Source organism: Corythoichthys intestinalis, chromosome 7, assembly GCF_030265065.1.
Source record: "Corythoichthys intestinalis isolate RoL2023-P3 chromosome 7, ASM3026506v1, whole genome shotgun sequence".
Taxonomy (NCBI): Eukaryota; Metazoa; Chordata; class Actinopteri; order Syngnathiformes; family Syngnathidae; genus Corythoichthys; species Corythoichthys intestinalis.
Genome location: NC_080401.1, coordinates 46,844,121 through 46,856,286, shown reverse-complemented (window position 1 = coordinate 46,856,286; position 12,166 = coordinate 46,844,121). Strand labels below are relative to the sequence as shown.

The 12,166-nt window shown below is 37.6% G+C and overlaps 1 protein-coding gene across 2 annotated transcripts in view; it reads left to right on the top strand.

The window, feature by feature from the left end:
• shdb (Src homology 2 domain containing transforming protein D, b) overlaps nt 1-12,166 on the top strand; it is a 73,027-nt gene that overhangs the window by 50,885 nt on the left and 9,976 nt on the right. For both annotated transcript variants that reach the window (XM_057841868.1, XM_057841867.1), the window contains exons 5-6: nt 4,118-4,292; nt 10,414-10,533. In XM_057841868.1, the coding sequence (XP_057697851.1) occupies nt 4,118-4,292; nt 10,414-10,533 (295 nt within the window). The remainder of the gene's footprint in view (nt 1-4,117; nt 4,293-10,413; nt 10,534-12,166) is intronic.

Sequence of the window (12,166 nt, the reverse complement as noted above, 5' to 3'; positions counted from 1 at the left end):
CCTTTTGCACGTCCTCCACATAACACTGGGACCTCCTGCCACTACATCTCACTTCCATTTGCTTCCTCTCATTAAAATCTTGCACTCAGTTCGAATCTCACCAGTTTGTCATCACCACCTCTCTCACATATCTGCTTTTTCTTTTAAGCCATCTGTGCTTTTCTCACTCAGTCGCTCGTTTCTCTCACCTGATACCACTCCCTCTTCCACAACCCCAATCACCCCTTCTTCCTGTATTAGAGATGAGAGAGTTGTCAGAGCTGTCCTGGCCTGCCCCTGCGGGTCAGAGGGGGGAGGAGAGCAAGGTGACCTCTCGACCTGAACACGACCCACCATCTTCCACACATTTGCTCTATCGTCACCACCCCCTTCCCCCAAACTCAAACATCTGCAGTCCCAATGACCTCTTTGACTCATCTGTTGCTTTCCACCTGCTCTATATTTAGCTTCAGATTCCTGGACACAAATTTTATAAAAACGAAAACCTTAAGAGGGGTTTTAAAATCAAATTTTTGTAACTTGTACTAACATTTATCATTTAATAACTACGTCTTTCTATCCGTGAATATATTTTTTTTCATTCAACTTTATTTTCATAAGTTTATCCTTTTCTCAAAAACGTGCCTTTATTCTCAGTAGTGTAATTTATTAAATTTCATTGTAGCACTTCAAATTTTTGTACTTGATATACTGATGTATATACATATATATTAGGGTTGTTCCGATCATTTTTTTTTTTGCTCCCGATCCGATCCCGATCGTTTTAGTTTGAGTATCTGCCGATCCCGATATTTTTCCCGATCATATACATTTTGGCAGTGCATTAAGAAAAAAATGAATAAAACTCGGACGAATATATACATTCAACATACAGTACATAAGTACTGTATTTGTTTATCATGACAATAAATCCTCAAGATGGCATTTAAATTATTAACATTCTTTCTGTGAGAGGGATCCACGGATAGAAAGACTTCTAATTCTTAAAGGATAAATGTGACTGTATATATTGTGACTAAATATTGCCATCTAGTGTATTTGTTGAGCTTTCAGTAAATGATACTGCAGCCATTTAACTTCTGCCCAAATGCATGATGGGAAGTGCAACCATGACTGTGCGTAGAGGCACCAATTGATATATCTTCTCTGCGTTGGAAAAGAACATAGGGTGTTAAGAAAAAGATCAACTACCACCTTTCTTCCCCACATTGCCTCCCACATTATTTCTAATTGCTGAGAGAGGTATTGTAAGGCTTTAGCCACATAAAAAGTGGCTCCAAAGGCTGTAAAAATTCTCTCTACTCATTATATGCTGCCTTGTAGCGCTATCTATAGGTAAAACGGTGTCTTTATAGATTGAACGCGACAATGCGTGAGTGGGTCGTGCAGCGCATGCGTTAATTACTTAACGTGATTAATCAAAAAAAATTCATTGCCGCCGTTAACGCAATAAATTTGATAGCCCTACTTTAAGCTAAAACTACTCTGGGTGAGTATAAGACATTTTGTCTGTAACATTAAATACAATTAGAAAACGATTTAAATAAAAAAATATATATATATATTAAAAAAAGGCATGTCCGATATTTTTTTGCCGATTCCAATACTTTGAAAATGACATGATTGGACCCGATCGATCGGGATCGACATAGAGTTTACAGGGGGGAAAAACGAGGCCTTCAAAGAAAAGAACACTTTCCCCAAAGTCAAACATGGCTGAGGTTCCCTGATGTTTTGGGGTTGCTTTGGTGCCTCTGGGACTGGACTGCTTGACCATGTGCATGGCATTATGAAGTCTGGAGACTACCAACAAATGTTGCAGCATAATGTAGGGCCCAGTGTGAGAAATATGGATCTCCCTCAGAGGCCAAGGACAATGACCGAAAACACACTTCAGAAAGCACTAGAAAATGGTTTGAGAGAAAGCACTGGAGACTTCTAAAGTGGCCAGCAATGAGTCCAGACCTGAATCTCATAGAAAACCTGTGGAGAGATCTGAAAATGGCAGTTTGGAGAAGGCACCCTTCAAATCTCAGAGACCTGGAGCAGTTGGCCAAAGAAGAATGGTCTAAAATTCCAGCAGAGCATTGTAAGAAACATTGATGGATACTGGAAGCAGTTGTTCGCAGTTATTTTGTCTAAAGATTGTGCTACAAAGTACTAGTCCGAGGGTGCCAATACTTTTGTGGGGCCCCTTTTTGGAGTTTTGTGTAAAATGATGATGATTGAATTTTTTTTCATTCTCTTTTGTGTTTTTTCATTGCAAGCAAAATAAATGAAGAGATTACTACCAAAGTGTCAGGGAAGCTCAAATTTGAACTCCAAGACAAGTGTTACCTCGATAGCTCGATTAGAAAAATGAATGACCCCAAGCATGGATAGCTTTGCTTCGAAGGCTTTATGAACAAGAGCTCTCAGGTACAAAATGATGTGATTCAGCCAGGAGCTGTGATCACCCAGAAGTACAAAGAAGTACAATAGAGGCTGGACATTTATACTGTTGAAAGGGCGGTGCCGTAGCCCACTGTGAAACGAAACTTATCATCTCACAAACCTGGGTATTTTTCCATACAAAAACATCTTTGAGCTGAGACCTTGAACACCGGCTCTGGCTAGAAAGATGATGAGCTTAGCCTGATAAGCCACAGTCCTCTCTTGTATTCATTCAGGGCATATTGGAAAACACAGGAACATAACAGTCAATATTTGGGCATATTGTGATACAGTGTACAATAGTCAAGGCTATGCGGAGACACACTCAAACAGATTAATATAACAATTAGGGTTGTTCCGATCATGTTTTTTTGCTCCCGATCCGATCCAGATCGTTTTAGTTTGAGTATCTGCCGATCCCGATATTTCCGGATCCGATTGCTTTTTTTTTTGCTCCCGATTCAATTCCAATCATTCCCGATAATTTTTCCCGATCATATATATTTTGGCAATGCATTAAGAAAAAAATGAATACAACTCGGACGAATATATACATTCAACATACAGTACATAAGTACTGTATTTGTTTATTACGACAATAAATCCTCAAGATGGCATTCACATTATTAACATTCTTTCTGTGAGAGGGATCCACGGATAGAAAGACTTGCGACTTTGTATATTGTGACTAAATATTGCCATCTAGTGTATTTGTTGAGCTTTCAGTAAATTATACTGAAGGCCATGCCCAATGCATGATGGGAAGTGGAACCATGACAAGTGAAAACACGACTGTGCGTAGTGCTACCAATTCATATATCTTCTCTGCGATGGGATATAACTTAAGGTGTTAAGAAAAAGATCAATTGCTACCTTGCTTCCCCACTGCTTCACCACATTTCTTCCCATGATATTTCTAATTGTAGGAAGAGGGATTGTAAGGCTTTAGCCTATTAAAATAAGGTTCCAAAGGCTGCCAAAATACACTCTACTCATTTTACGCTGCCTTATAGCTCTCAATATAGGCAAAACAGCACCATTACAGATGGAGCGCGACAACGCGTGAGTGGGTCGTGCAGCGCATTCATTAAGTGCGTTAAATATTATAACGTGATACATTTTTTAAAAAATTAATTACCGCCATTATTGGGATAAATTTGATAACCCTACCTCAAGCCTAAACTAAAGACTCTGGATAAGTGTAAGATAAGTGTAACATTATGTCTGTAACGTTAATTACAATTAGAAAACGATTTAATAAAATATATACATATATATATATATATATATTTAAAAAAGGCATGGCCGTTTTTTTTTTTTCCCGATTCCGATACTTTGAAAATGACGTGATCGGGTGCCGATCGATCGGGACATCTCTAATAACACTGATGCTCTATGCTGCAATGTTCTCATGCAAGCATAACAAAACATACAAAATATAATGTATAATGGTTGTGTTTTAAGCATGAATAAAATTCTCTCACACAAAGTATTTGTAATTGCAATCATTTTCTGGGAGAATTTGAGCATTTTCTGACAGAATTGCAGCGGTGCCAATACTTTTGGCCAGCAGTGTAGTTAATGGACTTTGAAACGTACATTCATCTTTGCTTCTTTGCACAGTGTTTTCATTATGGTAGGTGGCAAATATTAAGACAATCTTTTTCTATCACTATGCCAACAGTGCAATTCGACGGACCCGAATGGGACCGCTCGTCATCACCGACCGAGCGCTTGCGTCCTCCAGGGCCCAGGTCCAGCCCATTAATGGGTGGCGGAGTGAAGTTTCGAATGCCCCAGGAGGTTCTCACCATGGTGGGGGAGAGAGTGGACCCAACACAGCCCCTGGAGAAGCAAGTGTATGTACTGTATTCCATCCCTTGGAAGCACATATAACTTTCATGTGAAGAATTTGACCAGAGGCCACATTGCAGTTGACATTTCATTAGATTAAGAGGTTTGCATGATAACGTATTCATCGTGCTTGTAGCCATTACTTTATCGCAATCTAATAGATGGCAACATGATAAATGTTTTACAGTAGGAACACTACTTATACATTTAACATTAACTGTCTTCTAAAGATACCCATAATGCCATGCAAAAAGAATATGCGTAATGTGGCATCCTTAGAAAACATGTAATTGTCACAGTTTTATAATGGATTCTGAACCGTTTTTAGCATTTAAAGGACAATTTATGCCATTCACTGACGTCACTTTCATCCATTAATAAGCATGGACGACGAAAAGCATTAATGTGCTTCGGTTAAGTGGCGTCCAGTGGAACTCACAGAGCTGTGAAACATTAGAGTAAAAACTAATTAGGTCTGAACATTAAAAACACACATTTATTTTGGTGTTGTAATTTTAGACATCAGTGCCGTAATTTATGTGGCGCCTCTTTGCACATAAAGGCTTGTTTGACTAATGCAATCCAAACGTACGACATCATTTAAATACGTAAAATATGTGTATACACACACAGTCAGTAGTTTTGTTTTTTGTTTTTTTTTTCCATTACCTCATTTATGCCATGATGATAATGAGGATTATTGTGTTTTATTGCTCCTTTAAAAAAGTTAAACTTGGAATTAATGTCTCAATATACTGTAATTATGGTCCCTTTACATGAGTTCCTTAATCCATGGTACGGATTCAAAAATATTTGCATGTGATATCTGGTGTCATACAACCATACAATGCAATACAATTTGCATAAAAACTGGTAAGTCTATTTTCTGAATTAAACAAAATAGCCTATACTTACTTAAATTAGATTTTTTTTATACTGTCCTTTGCCACATACAGTACATTTAAAGTGAAGCGTGCATGTGTATGTCAGGATGCGTGTGTACGCACATCCCTACAGCCAATATTGTATTAGAGCACATGAATGTGCATGAGTGAGCGTGTATGTTGGGGTATTCGTGAGAGTGTGTTAGAGTGTGCACTCAACCTTGTTTGTTCATGCACGTATGAGTGCCTACATGTGTACGCTATATGATTGTGTGTAGGGCTGCAGCTATCGAATATTTTAGTAATCGAGTATTCTACTGAAAATTCCATCGATTAATTGAGTAATCTGATAAAACATTTTTTTTTTTTTTTTTTAGGTAAAGAGCAATTATAAATATAGGTGAGAAAACAAGACATTTCACCCAATATTGAGCAATTTTTAGAAAATCAATGTCTAATTTCATTTTTTACCTAAAAATGACTTTAGATTAGATTTGATTTATTTCAGATGTTAAGACAAAATTAATTTGCCTCAAAATCCCAACAAAAATTACTGAGATAATAACACTCAAACATCTGAAAATGAGTGAGAAGAAGCGTAACTTATTAGGTCCCACCCCTACACATTCAAAATATAATGAATTTTATACATAAGACGCACCTCCATATAATTCAAAACTATACATATTAGGGGTGTAACGGTACACAAAAATCTCGGTTCGGTACGTACCTCGGTTTTGAGGTCACGGTTCGGTTCATTTTCAGTACAGTAAGAAAACAAAATGCAAAATATAAATGTGCTAGTTGTTTATTACACACTTTTGTGCTTTCAACAATAGGAACATTAGCCTATACAAAGCTAGAATTCTGCTCAAAAAGTAGCGGGTATTTAAAGATAATCCAACGACAATTTGCCTTTCAGAGCCCGCGTATTGGTCAGCTTTCTTTCTGAGCTTTCTTTGTCCTGTGCTAAAGAGAAAAGCAATCCCAATGACAAAGATTTTAAAGGGTATTAAAACACTAAGGGGCTGTGAGATATCAATAGAACCGTTATGTGGCAAGGTAACAAATATTAATAAAGTTAACAAAAAAAAAATCACATTCATGAGCAATTATCAAAAATAGATCGAAAATTACGAACATTTCCGAAAGTATTCCGGAAACAGCCGAATGGGGCGGAGACGTCATGACAAGGAAACAATAGGTCGAGGCAGGTGCCATCGTTGTTTATCGACGAGAGAGTTGCGTTCGTGTTTCATCAAAAAAATCGCTAAAATGGTTCAAACCTGTCATGCTATGTGGTGTACAAATAGCCATCTGTCGCAATGTAGTACCCATGAGTTCCCGAACGCGAGAAAAAGAGCTGGACTACGCAGACAATGAGTAAAGTTCGTCAGTGCTGAGAGGGCTAATTTTGCAGACCCAGCCTCCGGCACGGTTTTGTGTGATGCGCATTTTACTCCTGAAAGCTATACGAACTATGGACAAATTAAATCAGGTTTTGCTAAGAAATTGCTGCTGAAAGCAGATGCGGTACCCACCTACACGCGCAGCCACCTAAATGTCCCGAGATATCAAGAAAGAGGACGATGACTGGCTCTGATGAGACCACCCCACAATCCCCAGGCAAAGCAAAGGAGGAAAATGGCCAGAGTGAGTACTCTTTGATAATAAAAAACATATCACGCATTGAATATAGGACTGGACCCATATATAAATTATCGCTCGTAAAATATATAGAACAACTCCTCTAATCCCATTCATATTTGTGTCGGTTGGCAGAGCGAAAACCGATGATTGCACAATAAATGATAATTATTCTATACATTATTTTGCGGTCACGGTGTATCAGCTTCACAAAAAGAAATGCATCACAAACCATTCGGTGATTCTGTTGCCGCCGGTGTTTCATCAGTGTGATTGCTCCCCTCAATGATCCTTTCATTAGGCTGCATTGGCTTTCGTTTGGGCTCAAATTGATAACCCAAAACACCAAAGAAAGGTTCATAACTCTCCTCGTCACCATTAGAAGAATGTTCGTTACGTCAGATTCGTCGCTGCAACTAGAAACAAAATTGTCCGCCATCATCGCCGCCATTCAGTACTAAGCACTGAGCCGGTTGTTTCCTAGTAGTGACGTCACGCACACAATATGCTAGATTTCTGGTATCTCGGGGGCGGGTCCTTTTAGCTTGACAATCGATCCTCATTTCTATCATTTTCTTGGTGTTGCGATGTGTGTAATTACACGAAGTGGCATGATATGAATCCAAAAGGCATGCGTTTATGGATAAATGATGGCATATTAGCATTTCCCCAGGTGTTGTCATACCCTTTAACATGTATTTTACAAATGAAATGCCTCAATTAATCTTTTTTTTTTTTTCTTATGAACGGTTTTCAAAAGCTTTATTAGTGGATTTTCTCAAGTTAAAGCGCCACACAGAAATTAATAAATTTAATTGTGTAAGCAGGATGTGTGTATTATTATTATTATTTGGTTAAAAGTGTTTTAGCTCATTTCAATTTATTTTATTTTAATGGGCTATTATTTATTTTATTATGTGTTTATATTTTAAAAATGTGATGTAGTATTCATTTATATTGTATATTTTATGTTTTGAGGAACTTTAGTTCCGATGTGAATATTAGTTCCTACTTGTTTTGTTGTGGTAGGAGGGTTTTGTATTGAACACGGGGCCATGTTGGTTCTTATTATAGCAGAGAAGACAGCAGTAAATCAACAAAGACAAGTCAACTGTGCCCCGATCTACCACTCAAGAGATCTGATGGACTCAAAAAGTGGGTTACGAATTCATATTAGTTTGAAAATCGACCGGATCCCCCGTATTTTTACACGAGTGACTTCCGGTCTGCCCGATTCTAGCTACCGGGAGTAGTATTGACGCAGGAGGGTCGCGTCTCGCGTCAAATAATAAACTCTGCCGCTCTTTTCGCGTGCGTCGTGTTGAGCCGCTTCTGGGACGTGTCTAACACGCGGCCGGACTGCGACTGGTGTGCATTGGCTGATTGATTTTAACGCCCGCGTTTCACTGCGTTCTCGCGGCGGCCACGTTGTCGTGCCATTGACGTTTCTGGGTTATACTGTCCTACCGTGTTGGTCCTCATTATAGTAGAGAAGACGGAGTAAATATAATCTACACAAAGAAACTGTAACCCGATCGATTTACAGCCTCGAAAAGTAAGGGTTTCATCACGTCAGAAACTTCTTTGGTATGCCTCCGTTCCGAACCGAGCACTACGTACTGAAACGGTTCAATACAAATACATGTACTGTTACACCCTTAGTAGACATGGTCTAAACTGTAAGTCCTGATAAGATTTGAGTTTTTGCTAGAGATGTCCTGATCGATCGGCATCCCTATCGATCGGGTCCGATCACGTCATTTTCAAAGTATCGGAATCAGCAAAAAAATATCGGACATGCCTTTTTTTGATATATATATATATTTTAAATAAATCGTTTTCTAATTGTATTTAATGGTACAGACATAATATGTTACACTCATCCAGAGTTTTTAAATAAATCATTTTCTAATTGTATTTAATGTTAGACATAATATGTTACACTCATCCAGAGTCTTTAGTTTTGGCTTAAGGAAGGGTTATCAAATTTATCCCGATAATGGCAGTAATTAATTTTTTTAAAATTGTATCACGTTCAAATATTTAATGCAATTAATGCATGCGCTGCATGACCCACTCACATATTGTTGCGCTCAATCTGTAATGGCGCCGTTTTACCTATATAGAGAGCTGAAAGGCCGCGTAAAATGAGTAGACTGAATTTTGGAAGCCTTTGGAGCCTTTTTTTAATTGGCTAAACCCTTACAATCCCTCTCCCTACGATCAGAGCTATCGTGGTAAGCAATGTGGGAAGCAAGGTAGTAATTGATCTTTCTTTTAACACCCTATGCTATTTCCCATCGCAGAGAAGATATATCAATTGGTAGCACTACGCACAGTCACGGTTCCACTTCCCATCATGCATTTGGGCATGGCTACAGTATCATTTACTGAAAGCTTAACAAATACACTAGATGGCAATATTTAGTCACAATATACAAAGTCACATTTGTCCTTTAAGAATTACAAGTCTTTCTATCCGTGGATCCCTCTCACAGAAAGAATGTTAATAATGTAAATGCCATCTTGAGGATTTATTGTCATAATAAACAAATACAGTACTTATGTACTGTATGTTGAATGTATATATTCGTCCAAGTTTTATTCATTTTTTTCTTAATGCATTGCCAAAATGTATATGATCGGGAAAAATTATCGGGAATGATTGGATTTGAATCCGGAGCAAAAAAAAAGCATCGGAACAACCCTAGTTTTTGCAGTGTTCAAAATATATGTATGACACCTGCTGTATTGGAGCACATTAGGCACCAGTGCTACTGGGTGTTTAATCCAATGACTACTGAGCTAAAATTGACAGTTAGCTTTATTATGTTTTCATTTTACACCCTCATCACTCTACAGCGCTGTGTTTTTAAAGATTAAATACAGCCTGTATGAAAGATGCGTTAGCCACGCATCAACAGTAGTCATAATTAATAGAAACTTAGCCCTCCATTGGGCTAACATTACGTTAGCAACGTACAGTAAGGTTAATTTTATTTATTAGCGCTACGTTCGCTTAATTTTGCCTTGTCCCGAGAATCGCTCCTCCGCTCTCGGAGTAAACCGGGTGCCTTCGGTGGAGATTCAGCATTGAAGACGTGCTGTTGTGGCATGCAAGCGCGGTCTTACAGTGAATACATGAAACAGTATTCACTTTGGTTTCCAGCTTGAAATGCTCACACACTTTTGACATTTTCTGCTTTTTCTCAGTGCCTTTCCCTTCGCTTTCATCGGCTTCTTCATCGTTACCTCTAAATTCATGCATGGTTGAAATCAAATATACGTGACGTCAGCGCATTACGCCGCATTAAAAGTATTCCGGGCAAAAACGTCACGCTTAGAGCTGGCGAAATTAAACGATTCCTCGAGGGGGATGAAAGTTCTCGATCAAATCGAGGAAAAATCGAGTGACTTGCATTATTCTAGTCATCATTTCAGCTCAGTGTTATGAGGGAGTGTTATTCAAACTGTTAGTGAATAGACAATATGTGTGTTTGAGGATTGTATTGGCAATGAGTGAGTACTTGGTAGAAAGAGACAGAGTCGGAAAGAAAATGTGTGCATGACCGTTCTATCTTGCTGTGCCTTTCAGGTGGTACCACGGTTCACTGTCTCGGTCTGAGGCCGAGTCGCTGCTCACGTTGAGTAAAGAGTGTAGCTACCTGGTGAGAAACAGCCAGACCAACAGATGTGACTACTCGCTATCCCTAAGGTACACCAATGCAAAAACATGTTAATGGTCACCCAGTTACTTTTTAAACCAAGGGTGGGCAAAGTATGGCCTGAGGGCTTTGGAGGTCCTGCTCCATCCTGTAATCTAGCCCACTGAGGAGTTATAACATCTGTTGTATTACTGTAATTGAGCCAATTTTTCCCTTTGAAATTAGTTGATTAAATCGCATTTATCACAAATTAATGAAAAGTTACAGGTAATTTGAATTATTTTATAATACATTGATATAATTTTATAAACATGCATTTTTGATGAAAATAAAAAGAAAATATTTGTGAAGTGTAAACTTTTATTTGAAAAAATATGGCTAATTCGAATGACATTACAAATAGTAAAGTTCACATGAACATGATATTGATAATGTTAAAGAATACCTTTTCATTAATTTATTGGTCAGTTAATTGTAATCAAATTAATTCAGTGTAATTCTAATATTACATTGCTGTGAAATATTTTATTCAATAAAATTAATGATATAAAATAAATAGGGCTGTCAAAATTATCGCGTTAACGGGCTTTAATTAATTTTTTTAATTAATCACGCTAAAATATTTGACGCAATTAACGCAGATGACCCGCTCAGACAGATTTAAATGACAGTACAGTGAAACGCTCACTTGTTGTGTTTTATGGAGTGTTGCCGCCCTCTGCTGGCGCTTGGGTGCGACTGATTTTATAGGCTTCAGCACCCATGAGCATTGTGTAAGTAATTATTGACATCAACAATGGCGGGCTACTAGTATATTTTTTGATTGAAAATTTTACAAATTTTATTAAAACGAAAACATTAAGAGGGGTTTTAATATAAAATTTCTATAACTTGTACTAACATTTTTCTTTTAAGAACTACAAGTCTTTCTATCCATGGATCGCTTTAACAGAATGTTAATAATGTTAATGCCATCTTGTTGATTTATTGTTATAATAAACAAATACAGTCCTTATGTACCGTATGTTGAAAGGATATATCCATCTTGTGTCTTATCTTTCCATTCCAACAATAATTTACAGAAAAATATGGCATATTTTATAGATGGTTTGAATTGCGATTAATTGCGATTAATTACGATTAATTAATTTTTAAGCTGTAATTAACTCGATTAAAAAATTTAATCGTTTGACAGTCCTAAAAATAAATAAACATTCATCTAATTTATAATAATTTTTTTTTTATTTTTTTTTATTTTTTAAATAATTCAGTTAATTGTAAAAAAAAAAAAAAAAAAAAAACATAATAAAAACAAGTAGGAATTCCTAAAATATTTTACATGCACATTTTGTTTTGTGTTATATTTATACCTCATCTACAAATGATCTGGCCCATTTAAAGGTCAAACGTGGCCTTCAAGCAGTAAAGTTTGTTCTAAACCAAGCATACTAATCGCATGCTCCTCCTTCCTGCAAAAATGTGTGTGAAGATAACTGAACTACTTTGCGCAGGCGATTGTATACGTGCACGCAATAGGGCAAACACACCTCCATCTGCCTCTACCCTCCTCCCTTCATCCATCACCCAAACTTAGGATCACTGCCACACTGCTTCCTCCTCCGCTACTCATTTGCAGGCTGCAATAATGCTTATCTGGTCAAATCTCTCTCTTGTAATTACGAC